Source organism: Triticum urartu, chromosome 7A, assembly GCF_056163025.1.
Source record: "Triticum urartu cultivar PI428250 chromosome 7A, HENAU_Tu73, whole genome shotgun sequence".
NCBI lineage: Eukaryota > Viridiplantae > Streptophyta > Magnoliopsida > Poales > Poaceae > Triticum > Triticum urartu.
Genome location: NC_141879.1, coordinates 138,016,941 through 138,031,604, shown reverse-complemented (window position 1 = coordinate 138,031,604; position 14,664 = coordinate 138,016,941). Strand labels below are relative to the sequence as shown.

Here is a 14,664-nt window from a genome sequence, read left to right as displayed (position 1 = left end):
AGTTTTAGCACACGTTCAGCTCGATGACGATCCCCGGACTCCGATCCAGCAAAGTGTCAGGGAAGAGTTCCGTTAGCACGACGGCGTGGTGACTATCTTGATGTTCTACCGTCGCAGGGCTTCGCCTAAGCACCGCTACAATATTATCGAGGATTATGGTGGAAGGGGGCACCGCACACGGCTAAGAAAACGATCACGTGGATCAACTTGTGTGTCTAGGGGTGCCCCTGCCCCCGTATATAAAGGAGCAAGGGGAGGAGTCCGGCCAGCCCTATTGGCGCGCCAAGGAGGAGTCCTCCTCCTAGTAGGAGTAGGACTCCTACTAGGCGGGGGAAAGGAAGTGGGGAGGGAGAAGGAAAGGGGGGCGCCGCCCCCCCTCTCCTAGTCCAATTCGGACCAGGGGGAGGAGGCGCGCGGCCCACCCTGGCTGCCCTTCTCTCACTCCACTAAGGCCCATATGGCCCATTACTTCTCCCAGGGGGGGGGGGGTTCCGGTAACCCTCCGGTACTCCGGTTTTCTCCAAAATCATCCAGAACACTTCTGGTGTCCGAATATAGCCGTCCAATATATCAATCTTTATGTCTCGACCATTTCGAGACTCCTCGTTATGTCCGTGATCACATCCGGGACTCTGAACTAACTTCGGTACATCAAAACTCATAAACTCATAATATAACTATCATCGAAACCTTAAGCATGCGGACCCTACGGGTTCGAGAACAATGTAGACATGACCGAGACATGCCTCCGGTCAGTAACCAATATCGGAACCTGGATGCTCATATTGGCTCCCACATATTCTACGAAGATCTTTATCGGTCAGACTGCATAACAACATACGTTGTTCCCTTTGTCATCGGTATGTTACTTGCCCGAGATTCGATCGTCGGTATCTCAATACCTAGTTCAATCTCGTTACCGGCAAGTCTCTTTACTCGTTTTGTAATACATCATCTTGCAACTAACTCATTAGTTGCAATGCTTGCATGGCTTATGTGATGTGCATTACCGAGAGGGCCGAGAGATACCTCTCCGACAATCGGAGTGACAAATCCTAATCTCGAAATACGCCAACCCAACATTTACCTTTGGAGACACCTGTAGATCTCCTTTATAATCACCCAGTTACGTTGTGACGTTTGGTAGCACACAAAGTGTTCCTCCGGCAAACGGGAGTTGCATAATCTCATAGTCATAGGACATGTATAAGTCATGAAGAAAGCAATAGCAACATACTAAACGATCGGGTGCTAAGCAAATGGAATGGGTCATGTCAATCACATCATTCTCCTAGTAATGTGATCCCGTTAATCAAATGACAACACATGTCTATGGTTAGGAAACATAACCATCTTTGATTAACGAGCTAGTCAAGTAGAGGCATACTAGTGACGGTTAGTTTGTCTATGTATTCACACAAGTATTATGTTTCCGGATAATACAATTCTAGCATGAATAATAAACATTTATCATGATATAAGGAAATAAAATAATAACATTATTATTGCATCTAGGGCATATTTCCTTCAATAGTGTGCAACCCCTCAACATACATGGGCGACTATGTCAACGAGAGTGTGCAACTCAGTGTCCATGTGTGAGCTCCTCCGCAGCCGTGCGTATGTGACTATGCGAGCGAGTATGCAACTCCACGGCTGTGTGTGAGCACCTCCCGTAGCCGTGCATGTGCGACTATGCGCACCATAGTATGCAACTCCGCGGCCACGCATGTGCGACTATGTTGATGAGAGTGTGCTACTCTGCGACCGTGCATGCGGCACCTCCCGCGGTTATGCGTGTACGACTATGCAGACGAAAGTGCGCAACTGATGCCACGCGTTCGACTATGTCGACAAGAGTGTACAACTCCGCCGCCGTGCTTGATCTACTACACGACGAGAGTGCAGTCCATGGTCATACATGTCCGACCATGCCGTCGTGCATGTGCAACTCCTGATGTCGTGTGCGTGCTACTATGCCGAGGAGAATGTGCACCTTCACTGCCACACGTGTATGACTATACGGACGAGAGTGTGCAAGTCCCAGAACCAACGAGAATGGACATCTATGCCGACGAGAATGTGCAACTCCGCGATCATGCGTGTGGGACTATACGGCCGAGAGTGTGCAACTCTATGGCTGTGCGTGAGTTACTAAGCCGACGAGAGTGTGCAGCTCCGTAGTCGTACTTGTGTGACTATGCCCTCGCGCATGTGCAACTCCTCTAGTCATACGTGAGCTACTATGCCGAAAAGAGTGTTTGATCACCTCACTACCCTTGCCGGTGAGATTTGCAACTTCATCTTCTACCTCGGCCAACTGCCTACCCAATCGTGTGCAACTTCTTCCATTGCCCGACCAACTGTCTGCCAGCCATTGTACAACTTTGTATCCTGACCCGACCAACTGCTTACCAGTCGATGTACAATTTATCCCTACCCCGTGGATGTGTAGATTCTGACCAGAAATATGACTAGCAACTACTATGTCTACAACTACAATTATTGCGGATGCCAACATTAACTACTCTGTGTGCAACTAAAACTATTGCAGATGCCAACCAGAAATGTGACTAGCAACTACTATGTGTGGAACTACAACTATTGCGGATGCCAACATTTACTACTATGTGTGCAACTACAACTATTGCGGATGCCGACCCGAAATGTGACTAGCAACTACTATGTGTGGAACTACAACTATTGCGGATGCCAACATTTACTACTATGTGTGCAACTACAACTATTGCGGATGCCAACCCGAAATTTGACTACCAAAACTATATCAACTTAAGCAAAAAACATCATCTAGCCAACTTAGTATCACAGTATTATGCAACTTTCCGATGATAATATACCGAGAACTACTATATGTGCAACTACAATTGGTATTTGATAATTTACTCTACACACAATACTGAAGGTCATGACGCATCAATATCTGAAGCAAGAAAGAAAATACGCTGTTGAAGCATCAAGATACATGCATCAAGGGGATTAGCAGCTGCAGACTAGCGTGTTGGATGCGCTGACAACACACGAACATAACCAATCTGAACCAGTTTGGTTGAGGGGCAAGCTTTGCTTTCTCAGAAGGTAATTCAAGTGAAAAATCTCAAACTAGGTATGTTCAAAGAAAAACGAGCAAGCAGACCTGATGCGTTCAGAGATCAAGTTCAAAGGAACAACTGCTTCTTATAGCTAATCAAGCTGTCGTGCAACAAGAAGCAACAATCAGGGAGCTGCAGAGTGAAATTGAAGAAAGACGATTGATGTCGCTAGATCAAATGAACTGAGGAATACTAATGAAGAGAAACTGAAAGTCGAAGGAGTGTCGAGCACCGCATGGGTTGGGGCAGTGACAAACGCGGGCTTCGGTGAGCTCGCTGCTATCCATGGTGCTCACCTCATGTCATATGCATCCATGACGCACGGCCTTGCCCGGCAGCTGAATCCCACATGGACTTTCTCGGTGGAGCACGGCGGGGCCTAGGACTTGGGCGGCAGAGGTGCTGGAATTTAGTCTATTTTGGGCAGCCCAATAACTACTTCAGAAATTCCTAATAAATCCTAGAGGCCCACTTAGCCCATTTGTGCAAGGCAAGGGATACTACTAAAGTTTAGTCCCACATTGCTAGTTTAGTGGGAGTTGGACCTCCTTATATGGGAGGTTCTTTCCCCACTTGTACGAGCATGAGAACACGAGGGATATCCACGCGCGCTCCTCCTCCGCCGCCCGCCTCGCCATGCCTCGCCTCGCCTCGTCACGACGCGGGTTGCGGGAATGAGCCGCAGAAGCCCCTCTTCCTTTCGCCACAAAGTTCTGACCACTGTGCTGCTGCGCGACTACTGGCTGCTTCATGACGGACGATCCGGTCACCGACGACTTCTTTCCCGACATCCACGACCTCGTCGATGACATGGCAGGCGAGGACATCGACCCCAAGTCCAGCGCTTCTGCTGCTGCTGTCCCGTACGTGTTCTTGTCTTTCCTGTTAAAGGTTCTACCGCAGTTCCTTGTTCTAGTCCTTGTCCTACACATGATAGGTTCTACTTCATATATGCTACTTGCTATACTGTCTGCTTTAGATATGATAGGCTACGGTTCATATATGCAGAAGCTATTTACCTTCTCTCTATTAGAACGCATGACTTGTTTTATCTCTACTATATTAGTCATGCTTTATCTAGTATTTCTGTTAATAAAATCATTTGGTAAATTGCTCATATTTCCAACAATCCAAAAACCTTATTATAGGCAATTTACCCCAAGTGGTTTTGCTGCTTCCATGAGACCTCCTATGTTTGAGGATATCCACTATAAGAGGTGGCGCGTGAGAGCAGTCTTATGGTTTCAAACCATGAGTTGCTATGACGCCACTCTCGGCAAACCTGAAGGAGAGCTTGATGCTCAACAGGCACAAGTTTTTCAGAAAATGGATACTTTGTTTAAGGCTGCTCTCTTGAGTGTTCTTGGTGAGAACATAGTTGATGCTTATGCGTCAATTGATAATGGAAAAGATATGTGGGATGCACTCGAGGCCAAGTTTGGGGTCTCGGATGCTGGCATTGAGCTGTACATCATGGAGCAATTCTATGATTACAGGATGACTGAAGAGCGCTCCGTGGTTGAGCAAGCTCATGAGATACATTCATTTGCTAGAGAACTTGAGCACTTTAGTTGTATGCTACCGGACAAGTTTGTTGCCGGAGGTATCATCACTAAGCTTCCTCCGTCATGGAGGAACTTTGCTACCTTGCTGAAGCATAAGAGGCAGGAGTTTTCCGTCCCGGATCTCATTGGCACTCTTGATGTGGAAGAAAAGGCGAGAGCAAAGGACACACGTGCTCGAGGTATTGAGGGAGGATCTAGTGCCAATGTGGTACAGAAGCAGAACTTCCAGCCCCACAAGTTCAAGAACAAGGGCAAGTTTGATGGAAAAGCAAAGTTTGATGGGAAGAACAAGGCTGTGCAACACACGAACTTCAAGAAGATGAATGGCAAGAAGAAAGGTGCTTGTCATGTGTGTGGGGATCCTGATCATTGGGCTCCTAGTTGCCCTAATCGCTATGACAAGCGGCATCCTGGGAAAGGCGGCAAGACCGCTAATGTTATCATTGGAGACACTGACATGAAGGATGTTGGGTATGGTATATTTCCCACTATTCTTTCAGTATGTAATTCTCCTGACTGGTTGATTGACACGGGTGCTAATGTGCATGTATGCGGTGATATTTCCATGTTTTCGTCTTATCAGACCGCAGGGACTTCAACCGTGCTGATGGGCAACGGTTCAAGTGCTTCTATTCGTGGTGTTGGCATGGTCGATCTGAAGTTTACTTCGGGGAAGACCGTGCGGCTGAAGAACGTGCATTATGTCCCCTCCGTCAATAAAAATCTTGTTAGCGGATCTCTTATGTGTAGAGATGGCTACAAGCTTGTCTTTGAGTCGAATAAATTTGTAATATCCAAGTATGGAACCTTTGTTGGTAAAGGCTATGAGTCAGGAGGCTTGTTTCGCTTATCCTTATCAGACGTTTGCAATAAAGTTGTTAATCATATTTGCAACAATAGTGAATCCAATGTGTGGCATTCACGTCTTTGTCATGTTAGCTTTGGTTGCATGTCGCGACTAGCGAAGTTGAACTTAATCCCTAGTTTCACCACCGTCAAGGGATCTAAGTGTCAAGTGTGTGTGCAAGCTAAGAAACCTCGTAAGTCTCACACGACTGCGGAAATAAGAAATCTTGCACCACTAGAGCTCATACATTCAGATCTATGTGAAATGAATGGTGTGTTGACAAAAGGTGGAAAGAAATATTTCATGACGTTAATTGATGACTCCACTAGATACTGCCGTGTGTATCTTCTGAAATCTAAGGATGAGGCTTTGAACTTTTTCAAGATCTATAAAGCCGAAGTGGAAAACCAACTTGATCGGAAAATCAAGAGGCTTAGGTCCGACCGTAGTGGAGAGTATTTTTCCAATGAGTTTGATACTTTTTGTGCGGAACATTGTATAATCCATGAGAGGACGCCTCCCTACTCACCTCAGTCAAATGGGGTGGCCGAAAGAAAGAACCGTACTCTAACTGATTTGGTTAACGCCATGTTAGACACATCGGGTCTCTCCAAGGCATGGTGGGGGAGGCGATATTGACAACATGTCATGTCCTGAACCGAGTCCCCACAAAGAACAAAGAGATAACTCCATTCGAGGAATGGGAGAAGAAAATGTTAAAACTCTCTTATCTGCGAACATGGGGTTGTTTGGCAAAAGTCAATGCTCCAATTTCAAAGAAGCGGAAGCTTGGACCAAAGACTGTGGATTGTGTTTTCCTGGGATATGCTTTTCATAGCATTGGCTATAGATTCTTGGTTGTAAAATTTGAGGTACCTGACATGCATGTCGGTACGATCATGGAGTCGAATGATGCGACTTTCTTTGAAGATATCTTTCCCATGAAGGATATGGCTACCTCATCTAATCAGGAGATGCCTAGTTCATCGAATCAGGAACCAGTTACAATTACCGAACCTACAATTTTGATGGAACACTTTGAAAGTCTTGTGGAGGAGAACAATGAAGTTCCTATTAGGAGCAAGAGACAGAGGACTGCAAAGTCCTTTGGTGATGATTTTCTTGTGTACCTCATAGATGACACTCCCAGTTCTATTTCAGAGGCCTATGCATCTGAAGATGCTGACTACTGGAAGGAAGCGGTTCGTAGCGAGATGGATTCCATCTTGGCAAATGAAACTTGGGAGATAACTGATCGTCCTTATGGGTGCAAACCTATATGATGCAAATGGGTATTCAAGAAGAAGCTTAGGCCTGATGGTACTATTGAAAAGTACAAGGCTCGGCTCGTGGCTAAGGGTTATACCCAAAATGAAGGTGAAGACTTTTTTGATACTTACTCACCTGTGGCTTGACTGACCACTATTCGAGTTCTACTTTCACTAGCTGCCTCGCATGGTCTTCTCGTTCATCAAATGGATGTTAAGACTGCTTTCCTAAATGGAGAGTTGGACGAGGAAGTTTATATGGAACAACCAGATGGGTTTGTACTAGATGGTCAGGAAGGGAAAGTGTGCAAGTTGCTGAAGTCTTTGTACGGACGTAAGCAAGCACCCAAACAGTGGCATGAGAAGTTTGAAAGAATTTTAACAGCTGCAGGCTTTGTTGTGAACGAAGCTGACAAATGTGTGTACTATCGCCATGGTGGGGGCGAGGGAGTTATCCTGTGCTTGTATGTTGATGACATACTGATTTTTGGAACAAATCTGAATGTTATTAAGGAGGTCAAGGATTTCCTATCTCGTTGTTTTGAGATGAAGGATTTAGGAGTGGCTGATGTCATTCTGAACATCAAGTTGTTGAGAGACGATGATAGTGGGATTACATTGCTTCAATCTCACTATGTGGAAAAGATCTTGAGTCGCTTTGGCTATAGTGACTACAAGCCCTCTCCAACACCATATGATGCGAGTGTGTTACTTTGAAAGAATCGAAGAATTGCTAGAGATCAATTGAAATATTCTCAGATTATTGACTCGCTTATGTACTTAGCAAGTGCTACAAGACCTGACATCTCTTTTGCTGTTAGCAAACTGAGTTGGTTTGTCTCAAAACCAGGAGATATGCATTGGAAAGCTCTAGAGAGAGTTTTGCGTTATTTGAAAGGCACTGCAAATTATGGAATTCACTACACCGGGCATCCAAAGGTGCTTGAAGGGTATAGTGACTCAAACTGGATCTCAGATGCTGATGAGATAAAGGCCACGAGCGTTTATGTATTCACTCATGGAGGTGGCGCTATTTCTTGGAAGTCTTGCAAGCAGACCATCTTAAGGAGGTCAACAATGGAAGCAGAACTCACAACACTAGATACATCTACGGTTGAAGCAGATTGGCTTCGCCGGCTCTTGAATGACTTGCCGGTCGTTGAGAAACCTGTACCGGGTGTCCTTATGAACTGCGACAATCAAACTGTGATCACGAAAGTGAGCAGCTCAAAGGATAACATGAAGTCATCAAGACACGTTCAGAGAAGGTTAAAGTCTGTCAGGAAAATGAAAAACTCCGGAGCTATTGCGTTGGATTATATCCAAACGTCTAAAAATTTGGCAGATCCTTTTACTAAGGGTCTATCACGTAATGTGATAGATAATGCATCGAAGGAGATGTGTATGAGACCCACAATATGAGTTGTTCACAGTGGTAACCTATTCTTTGTGATCGGAGATCCCGTGAATTAAATGTGGAAGATAAGCTGTTGGTCAACTGAGAGGAGAGTATCCTTACTATTCACAATACCACTCCATGAAGATGCAATACTCTCCCAATCTGTATGGCAGGTTGATGTATATCTTAATGTGTTCTAAGTGGCTTATTTAAGCAGAGATGTTATCCTGCAGAACATCTTTTGAAGAACACACCTATATGAGTCCGATTGTCAAACGTCGCAATCTATGAGAGTAGGGTTCTCTCTAGTAAACTCATGAAAGGTCACGGAGTATGACGCATAAGCTCCACCCGCGGGGAAGACCCACGGTAGCCACGTATCGGTCAAGGCTTTATGTGAAGCTAGATTCGTAGAAAACTTGCAGTTCAAGGCCCAGTCCACTGTTCAAGTTGCTTACTAGTGTAGCATAGAGTTCTAGGTGGAAGTTCAACTTAACAGTCTCCACTGCAGTACCGGTATATAAAACAGTGTTTTGGAACCAAAGTCAAATTTCTGTGTGCCTCTGGGATCTGGTGGGGGATTGCTGGAATTTAGTCTATTTTGGGAAGCCAGATAACTATTTCAGAAATTCCTAATAAATCCTAGAGGTCCACTTAGCCAATTTGTGCAAGGCAAGGGATACTACTAAAGTTTAGTCCCACATTGCTAGTTTAGTGGGAGTTGGACCTCCTTATAAGGGAGGTTCTTTCCCCACTTGTACGAGCATGAGAACAAGAGGGATATCCATGCGCGCTCCTCCTCCGCCGCCCGCCTCGCCACGCCACGCCTCGCCTCGTCACGACGCGTCGCGGGTTACGGGAATGAGCCGAGCCGATATCTAAATTTTTGCCACGCACGACAGGTATACGAAAGGTCACGTGGCAGTTGAAACGTTTTTTGTAGTGGACACTGAATTCGATCGGCGCGCCTCTTCGGCCGCTGCCTGTTCGCTTCGTCTCCCTTCGTTGCTTCACCTCCTGCCGCAGCCTCTTCGCGTCCTTCTCCTGTGCCTATATAAGAGAGGTCGCTCCTCTCCAGAGAGATACAACAGAAGCCCCTCTTCCTTTCGCCACAAAGTTCTGACCACTGTGCTGCTGCTACGTTCTTCCCCATCCCGTCTTGCGGCGTGCACCGCAGGTCGGGACAGTAGGCCTCCGAAACCGCACCTTTTGAGTCCTGTACGGGAGAAGGGTGATAAGGTTTTTGGGGAGCGCTCAGCGCGACTACTGGCTGCTTCATGACGGACGATCCGGTCACCGACGATGACTTCTTCCCCGACGTCCACGACCTCCTCGACGACATGGCAGACGAGGACACCGACCCCAAGTCCAGCGCTTCTGCTGCTGCTGTCCCGTACGTGTTCTTGTCTTTCCTGTTAAAGGTTCTACCGCAGTTCCTTGTTCTAGTCCTTGTCCTACACATGATAGGTTCTACTTCATATATGCTACTTGCTATACTGTCTACTTTAGATATGATAGGCTACGGTTCATATATGCAGAAGCTATTTACCTTCTCTTTGTTAGAACGCATGACTTGTTTTATCTTTACTATATTAGTTATGCTTTATCTAGTATTTTTGTTAATAAAATCATTTGGTAAATTGTTCATATTTCCAACAAGAGGAGTCCACCTAGCGCTCCTTCGCCGTCGACCGCTGGAGCATAGACCCGTGATCCTGCCTTGGTCGAGTCCGGGCGCAGCGCGCGATGCCAGGAGGACGGAGACGGCCGGACGCATGCTGGGTGTGGCGCGCGTCGATGGGAGGCAGCTGGAAGAGCGCGGCGGTGGGCGCGTTTCCGGTAGGAAGGATGGCACGGTGGCCGCTTGGAGCGGGCGGATAGGCGAGGGGCCGGGAGAGGAATGGGGCAGCCGCGTCGCAGTCGCAGGTAGCAGGTGCGGGGCGGGAGTGAGAGGTGAGTGAATGGATAAGATATGCGATGTGCCGCGTGCACGATCCACGACTCTTCCGACCAGGTCACACCTGGCACTGCAGGCCGCACGATACGCACACATCGAGCGGTCACCGCTCGGCCGCTCGGTTCGCTCCGATTGTGCGGGCGCACTTTTTAGATTTTAGGAACTTTTTATCTTAAGACGAATGTTGTCACAGCAGCCCATTTTGCACTGTTATTTAAAAAAACTTTATAAATACATGAATATTGTAACCATGTGCTATAAATAAAATAAATTTCAAATTAACAATGAACACTTTTATATACTAGATAAATATCTTAACTATATAGATAATTTTTAAATAATACTAGAATATTTTATAACATAATATTATTCTATATAATTACTACTTATCACATAAGAATATAATTTAGATATATTTTATAAATTCCTACAACAAGTAACACGGCTGGGTGGTGCAGTGGCCACTCACACCTGATGCCCAGATATTGCTGCTTCGAATCCCAGCCAGCTATTTTTACACTATATGTGTAAAATAAAATTACACTATATGGATATATGCTTTTTAAAGCATGAACACTTCTATATACTGCATGAATAGTTTGTTAAAACTGTGAATATTTAAAATTTATATAAAAATTTATGAAAATATATAGAAAACTCAAAACTTTCTTAAAGCATGAACACTTTCATATACTTACATGATTTTTTTAAACTGTGAACATTTTTAAACTTATATAAGCATTTACTAAAGTATACTTCCTCCGTTCCAAAATATAGTGCGTCCTTGATTCCCGCGCTTTAACTTTGACAATAAATTTAACCAACGAGACCGACTGGGGCGGAGCAAAAATTATACCAGTGAATTCGTATTTGAAAGAAATTTTCAATTATATATATTTTGCTCCCGCCGCAGTCGGTCTCGTTGGTTAAATTTATGGTCAAAGTTGAACCTCGGGAAACGCGTGCGCACTATATTTTGAAACGGGGGAGTATAAAAAATAAACACTTTCTTAAAGCATGAATACTTTTGTATATTACCTTAAGATTTCTTTAAAACTGTGATAAAAATTAAACTTATATAAGCATTTGTTGAATATATGTTTTTATTCAATATGCAATTATTACATAAACATTTTTTATTTATAATTTCATTATTTGGTAATGTTAAATTAATACATCATTATTTTATAATTTAATTTAATTTGTTAATATGTATATTATTTATAACGTGTGATTATAATTTACATATATCCTATAAATTCGTAAAAGAACAGTGTAAAATGGGTTGTAGGGACTGTAGCCCGCATAATATTCAAAGAATATATAGGGGCAGCATCCAGTTGTTACATGAATTTGTCCTCGCTCAGGCGGTTAGGCGCACGCAGCTGTGAGCTACAGGACAGCGGTTTGAATCCTTGCAGGTGCCATTTTTTCAATTATTTTTGAGACGCTGACAAATGAACCCTTGCGGCTATGGCAAGAGCTTTTTCATGAGGACATATTTCTGAGGCTATTTTTGTGCAAAATAGCAGGCCACACGTCCTCTTTGTCTCGCTGACAGCGGGCCCCGTGCCACATTGGCGCGCCTAATCAACATCCTTTTCGTATAGAAGCGTGATTTGCACTGTATATGCGCCAAAGCCAAGTTGTAACACCAGTTTAATATATATTACAAGTTTTAATATTAAACTGACTTTTCGCGCCAAGTTGTGACACGAGTGGTATAATTGACTCTTCCTTTTGCTTTGTGTATCGATGTGTATATGTGTGTTCTATTTTCCCCGGAGGAAACTGTGAAATATCTGATTGCTCATTTCTGGAGCTACATTTACATGTACAAGAGTTGGCTACTGAAATATACATACAAGGGGCTAGGTAAAGGGCACCAATGGCATACATGGATTTACAACATCTGACTCCGGCCAGCCTCGCCGCCATGCCACCGCCTCACGAGATGCCGGCACTCGTCACCCGCTGCATGGACTCGTCTCTCCCGACCGCGGCGTGCGCGGGTGCCTCCTGCCTCACCGTCGCCAGCGCCGCGGCCACGGTCTCCTCCACCCTCGACGCGGCCTGCTTCATGTCCGGCCGCCTCTCCAGGTCCGCCTCCACGCACTCCATCGCGATCTGCAGCAGCCGCTTCATGTCCGGCAGCGCGTACCTGCACGCCGTCACGATGCCCTGGTCGAACAGGTCCTGCTCGTGGCCGTCGGCCTGCGCCGTGGTCGCCCACATGACGAGGTCCGTGCCGCCATTCGCGTTGTATTGCGACGGGAACTTGCCGGTGAGGATCTCGAGGAGGACGATGCCGAGGCAGTACACGTCGGCCTTGGCGGAAGCCGGGTTCCCGGCGACGCACTCGGGGGCCCGGCGCGAGAACATGGACGCCGGCGACTCCGTGTAGTTGACGAGGCTGGAGTAGCCGAAGTCGACGAGCAGCGGCTCGAAGTCCGGCGCGAGGAGCACGTTGGACGACTTGAGGTTGCCGTGCGGCACGTCGTGCCCGGCGGCGGCGAGCTCCGCGTGGAGGAACGCCGCGCCGCGCGCCACGCCGGCCGTCACCTTGAGCCGCGTCGGCCAGTCCAGCGCCGCGTAGTCCACGCCGCGGTCCCCGTGGAGCACGTAGAGGAGGCTGCCCTTGGGGATGTATTCGTACACCAGCAGCTTCTCGTCCTTGCGGTAGTGGTACGCCAGCGGCGGCAGCAGGTTGGCGTGGCGGATGCCGCCCAGGCGCTTCATCTCGGCCTCGAACGCGACCCTGGTGGCGCGGTTCATGTCGCGCGCGCGCTTCACCACCACCGCCACGCCGTTGGCCATCACCGCCTTGTACGCCGACCCGAGCCCGCCGCTGCCGATCATCTGCGCCGCCGCCTTCATCAGGTCCGTCAGACCGAACACGCCCTTGCAGTCGTTCACGATGACCAGGTCCCCGGCGACACCCCCGGTGCTCAAGTCGTCCACCTTCGCCGCGGACGACGCCCGACGGTGCCCCCCGCCGGTGCCGCCCGCCGACGACCCTCCCGTCCTCCTCCCGAGCCACGACATGCTCCGCTTCTGCGCTGTCGATGATCCCTGCTTCACCATGTACACCGGCGGCGCCTCCTCCGTGTCGCCCTTGTGGGCGTGGTCGTAGCCGTGGACGGGGGCCGGCTGGCCGCCGCTCGCGGAGAAGACGACGACGACCACGATTGCCAAGGCAAGCAGCATGGCCAGCACCACGCCGAGCCAGCTGGTCGACTCGGGCGTGATCTCCGGGCGCTTGCACGGCTGCCCGGGGGTCGGCACGTAGCAGAGGTACTGGTTCCTGCGGAACCCGCTGACGTCGAACCGCCGGAACGCCTCCGGGACGACGCCGTCGAGGTCGTTGTCGGACACGTCGAACGACTTGAGCGCCGTGGGCGGCGCGGGAGGGAGCTCCCCGGAGAACTTGTTGCGCTCGAGGTGGAGCTCGATGAGCTGCTCGGCCTCGGCGAGGGACGCCGGGATGGGGCCCGAGAGCTCGTTGCCGTCGAGCCAGAGCTTCTTGAGGTGGTTAAGGTTCGGGAAGAACTCGTCGGGGATGTCGCCGTGGAACTTGTTGTCGGAGAGGAACATGGACTTGAGCGCGGTGAGGCGGTGGAAGCTGGGGAGCGGGCCGGTGAAGTTGTTGCCGGCGAAGGAGACGGAGCGGAGGTCGGGGAAGCTGGAGAGCGCGTCGACGTCGATGGTGCCGCCGAGCTGGAGCCCGCTGAGGCGGAGCCCGGCGACCTTGCCGCGGGCGCACACCACGCCGTGCCACTCGTGCGACCCCGGGGCGCACGGGGACTGGCCGCCGTTGTCTGTGAGGAGCCACGACGAGACCGAGGAGGAGTTGGAGAATGACTTCTTCAGGTGGATCAGCGCCTCCGTCTCGCTCATGCCCTCGGCGGCGCCCCCCAACGGGAGGACCGCCGCGGCGATGCCGGCGACGAGGAGGAGGAGGAGGTGGTGGTGGTGCGCGGAGGGGCCCATGGTGGCGGGGAGGCCGGCCGCCGGTGTGTGAGACGCGCGCGCCTAAGGCTGGGGAGGATGGTTCCCGGGTTGTTTTGGTTTCTTGGGGCTCTGCTTCCACGCCCGGAATAGCAGAGCGGGCGGCCGAGGATGGCGCCAAGGCCACATGCGCGCGCGTGTGGCAGGGATCTCACCAGTTCAAATTATCGGGAATGGCTAGATGTAAGTTACCTGAGTTTCAAATTTGGGTCGGTTGATCGTTTTGAGCCGTTGGATGCAGATCGAACGGTGGACAGGCCTTCTTCTTCTTCCAGCTGATCTCCTTCCCTAGCGGAAAAAGTTTTTTTTTACCGGAGCCGGGGGCTACCGGTGGAGCATCCACCGTTGGAGTGCTTTTAGGTATTTGTGCCCTTGTTTTTGTGTATATGAGAGATGAATAGCAATACATAGAAATACATGTGGGCCTTCTCCATGCTCTTGTGAGCTTTATGTCAGGAGAGAGAAAAGGGATGCTAAAAAAAAAGGAGAGAGAAAAGGTTGGAGAGAAGA

At 48.6% G+C, this 14,664-nt stretch overlaps 1 protein-coding gene across 1 annotated transcript; it reads right to left on the bottom strand.

The window, feature by feature from the left end:
• Window positions 1-11,918: 11,918 nt before the first annotated feature.
• LOC147958575 (pollen receptor-like kinase 3) lies at window positions 11,919-14,300 on the bottom strand. The gene has a single exon (XM_087536560.1). The coding sequence runs from the start codon at window positions 14,134-14,136 to the stop codon at window positions 12,094-12,096; it is 2,043 nt and encodes a 680-aa protein (XP_087392686.1). The 5' UTR covers window positions 14,137-14,300; the 3' UTR covers window positions 11,919-12,093.
• Window positions 14,301-14,664: the final 364 nt, after the last annotated feature.

What these genes read in the sequence shown, in the direction of transcription:
- LOC147958575 (XM_087536560.1), bottom strand. Translation starts at nt 14,136, where the DNA reads ATGGGCCCCTCCGCGCACCACCACCACCTCCTCCTCCTCCTCGTCGCC.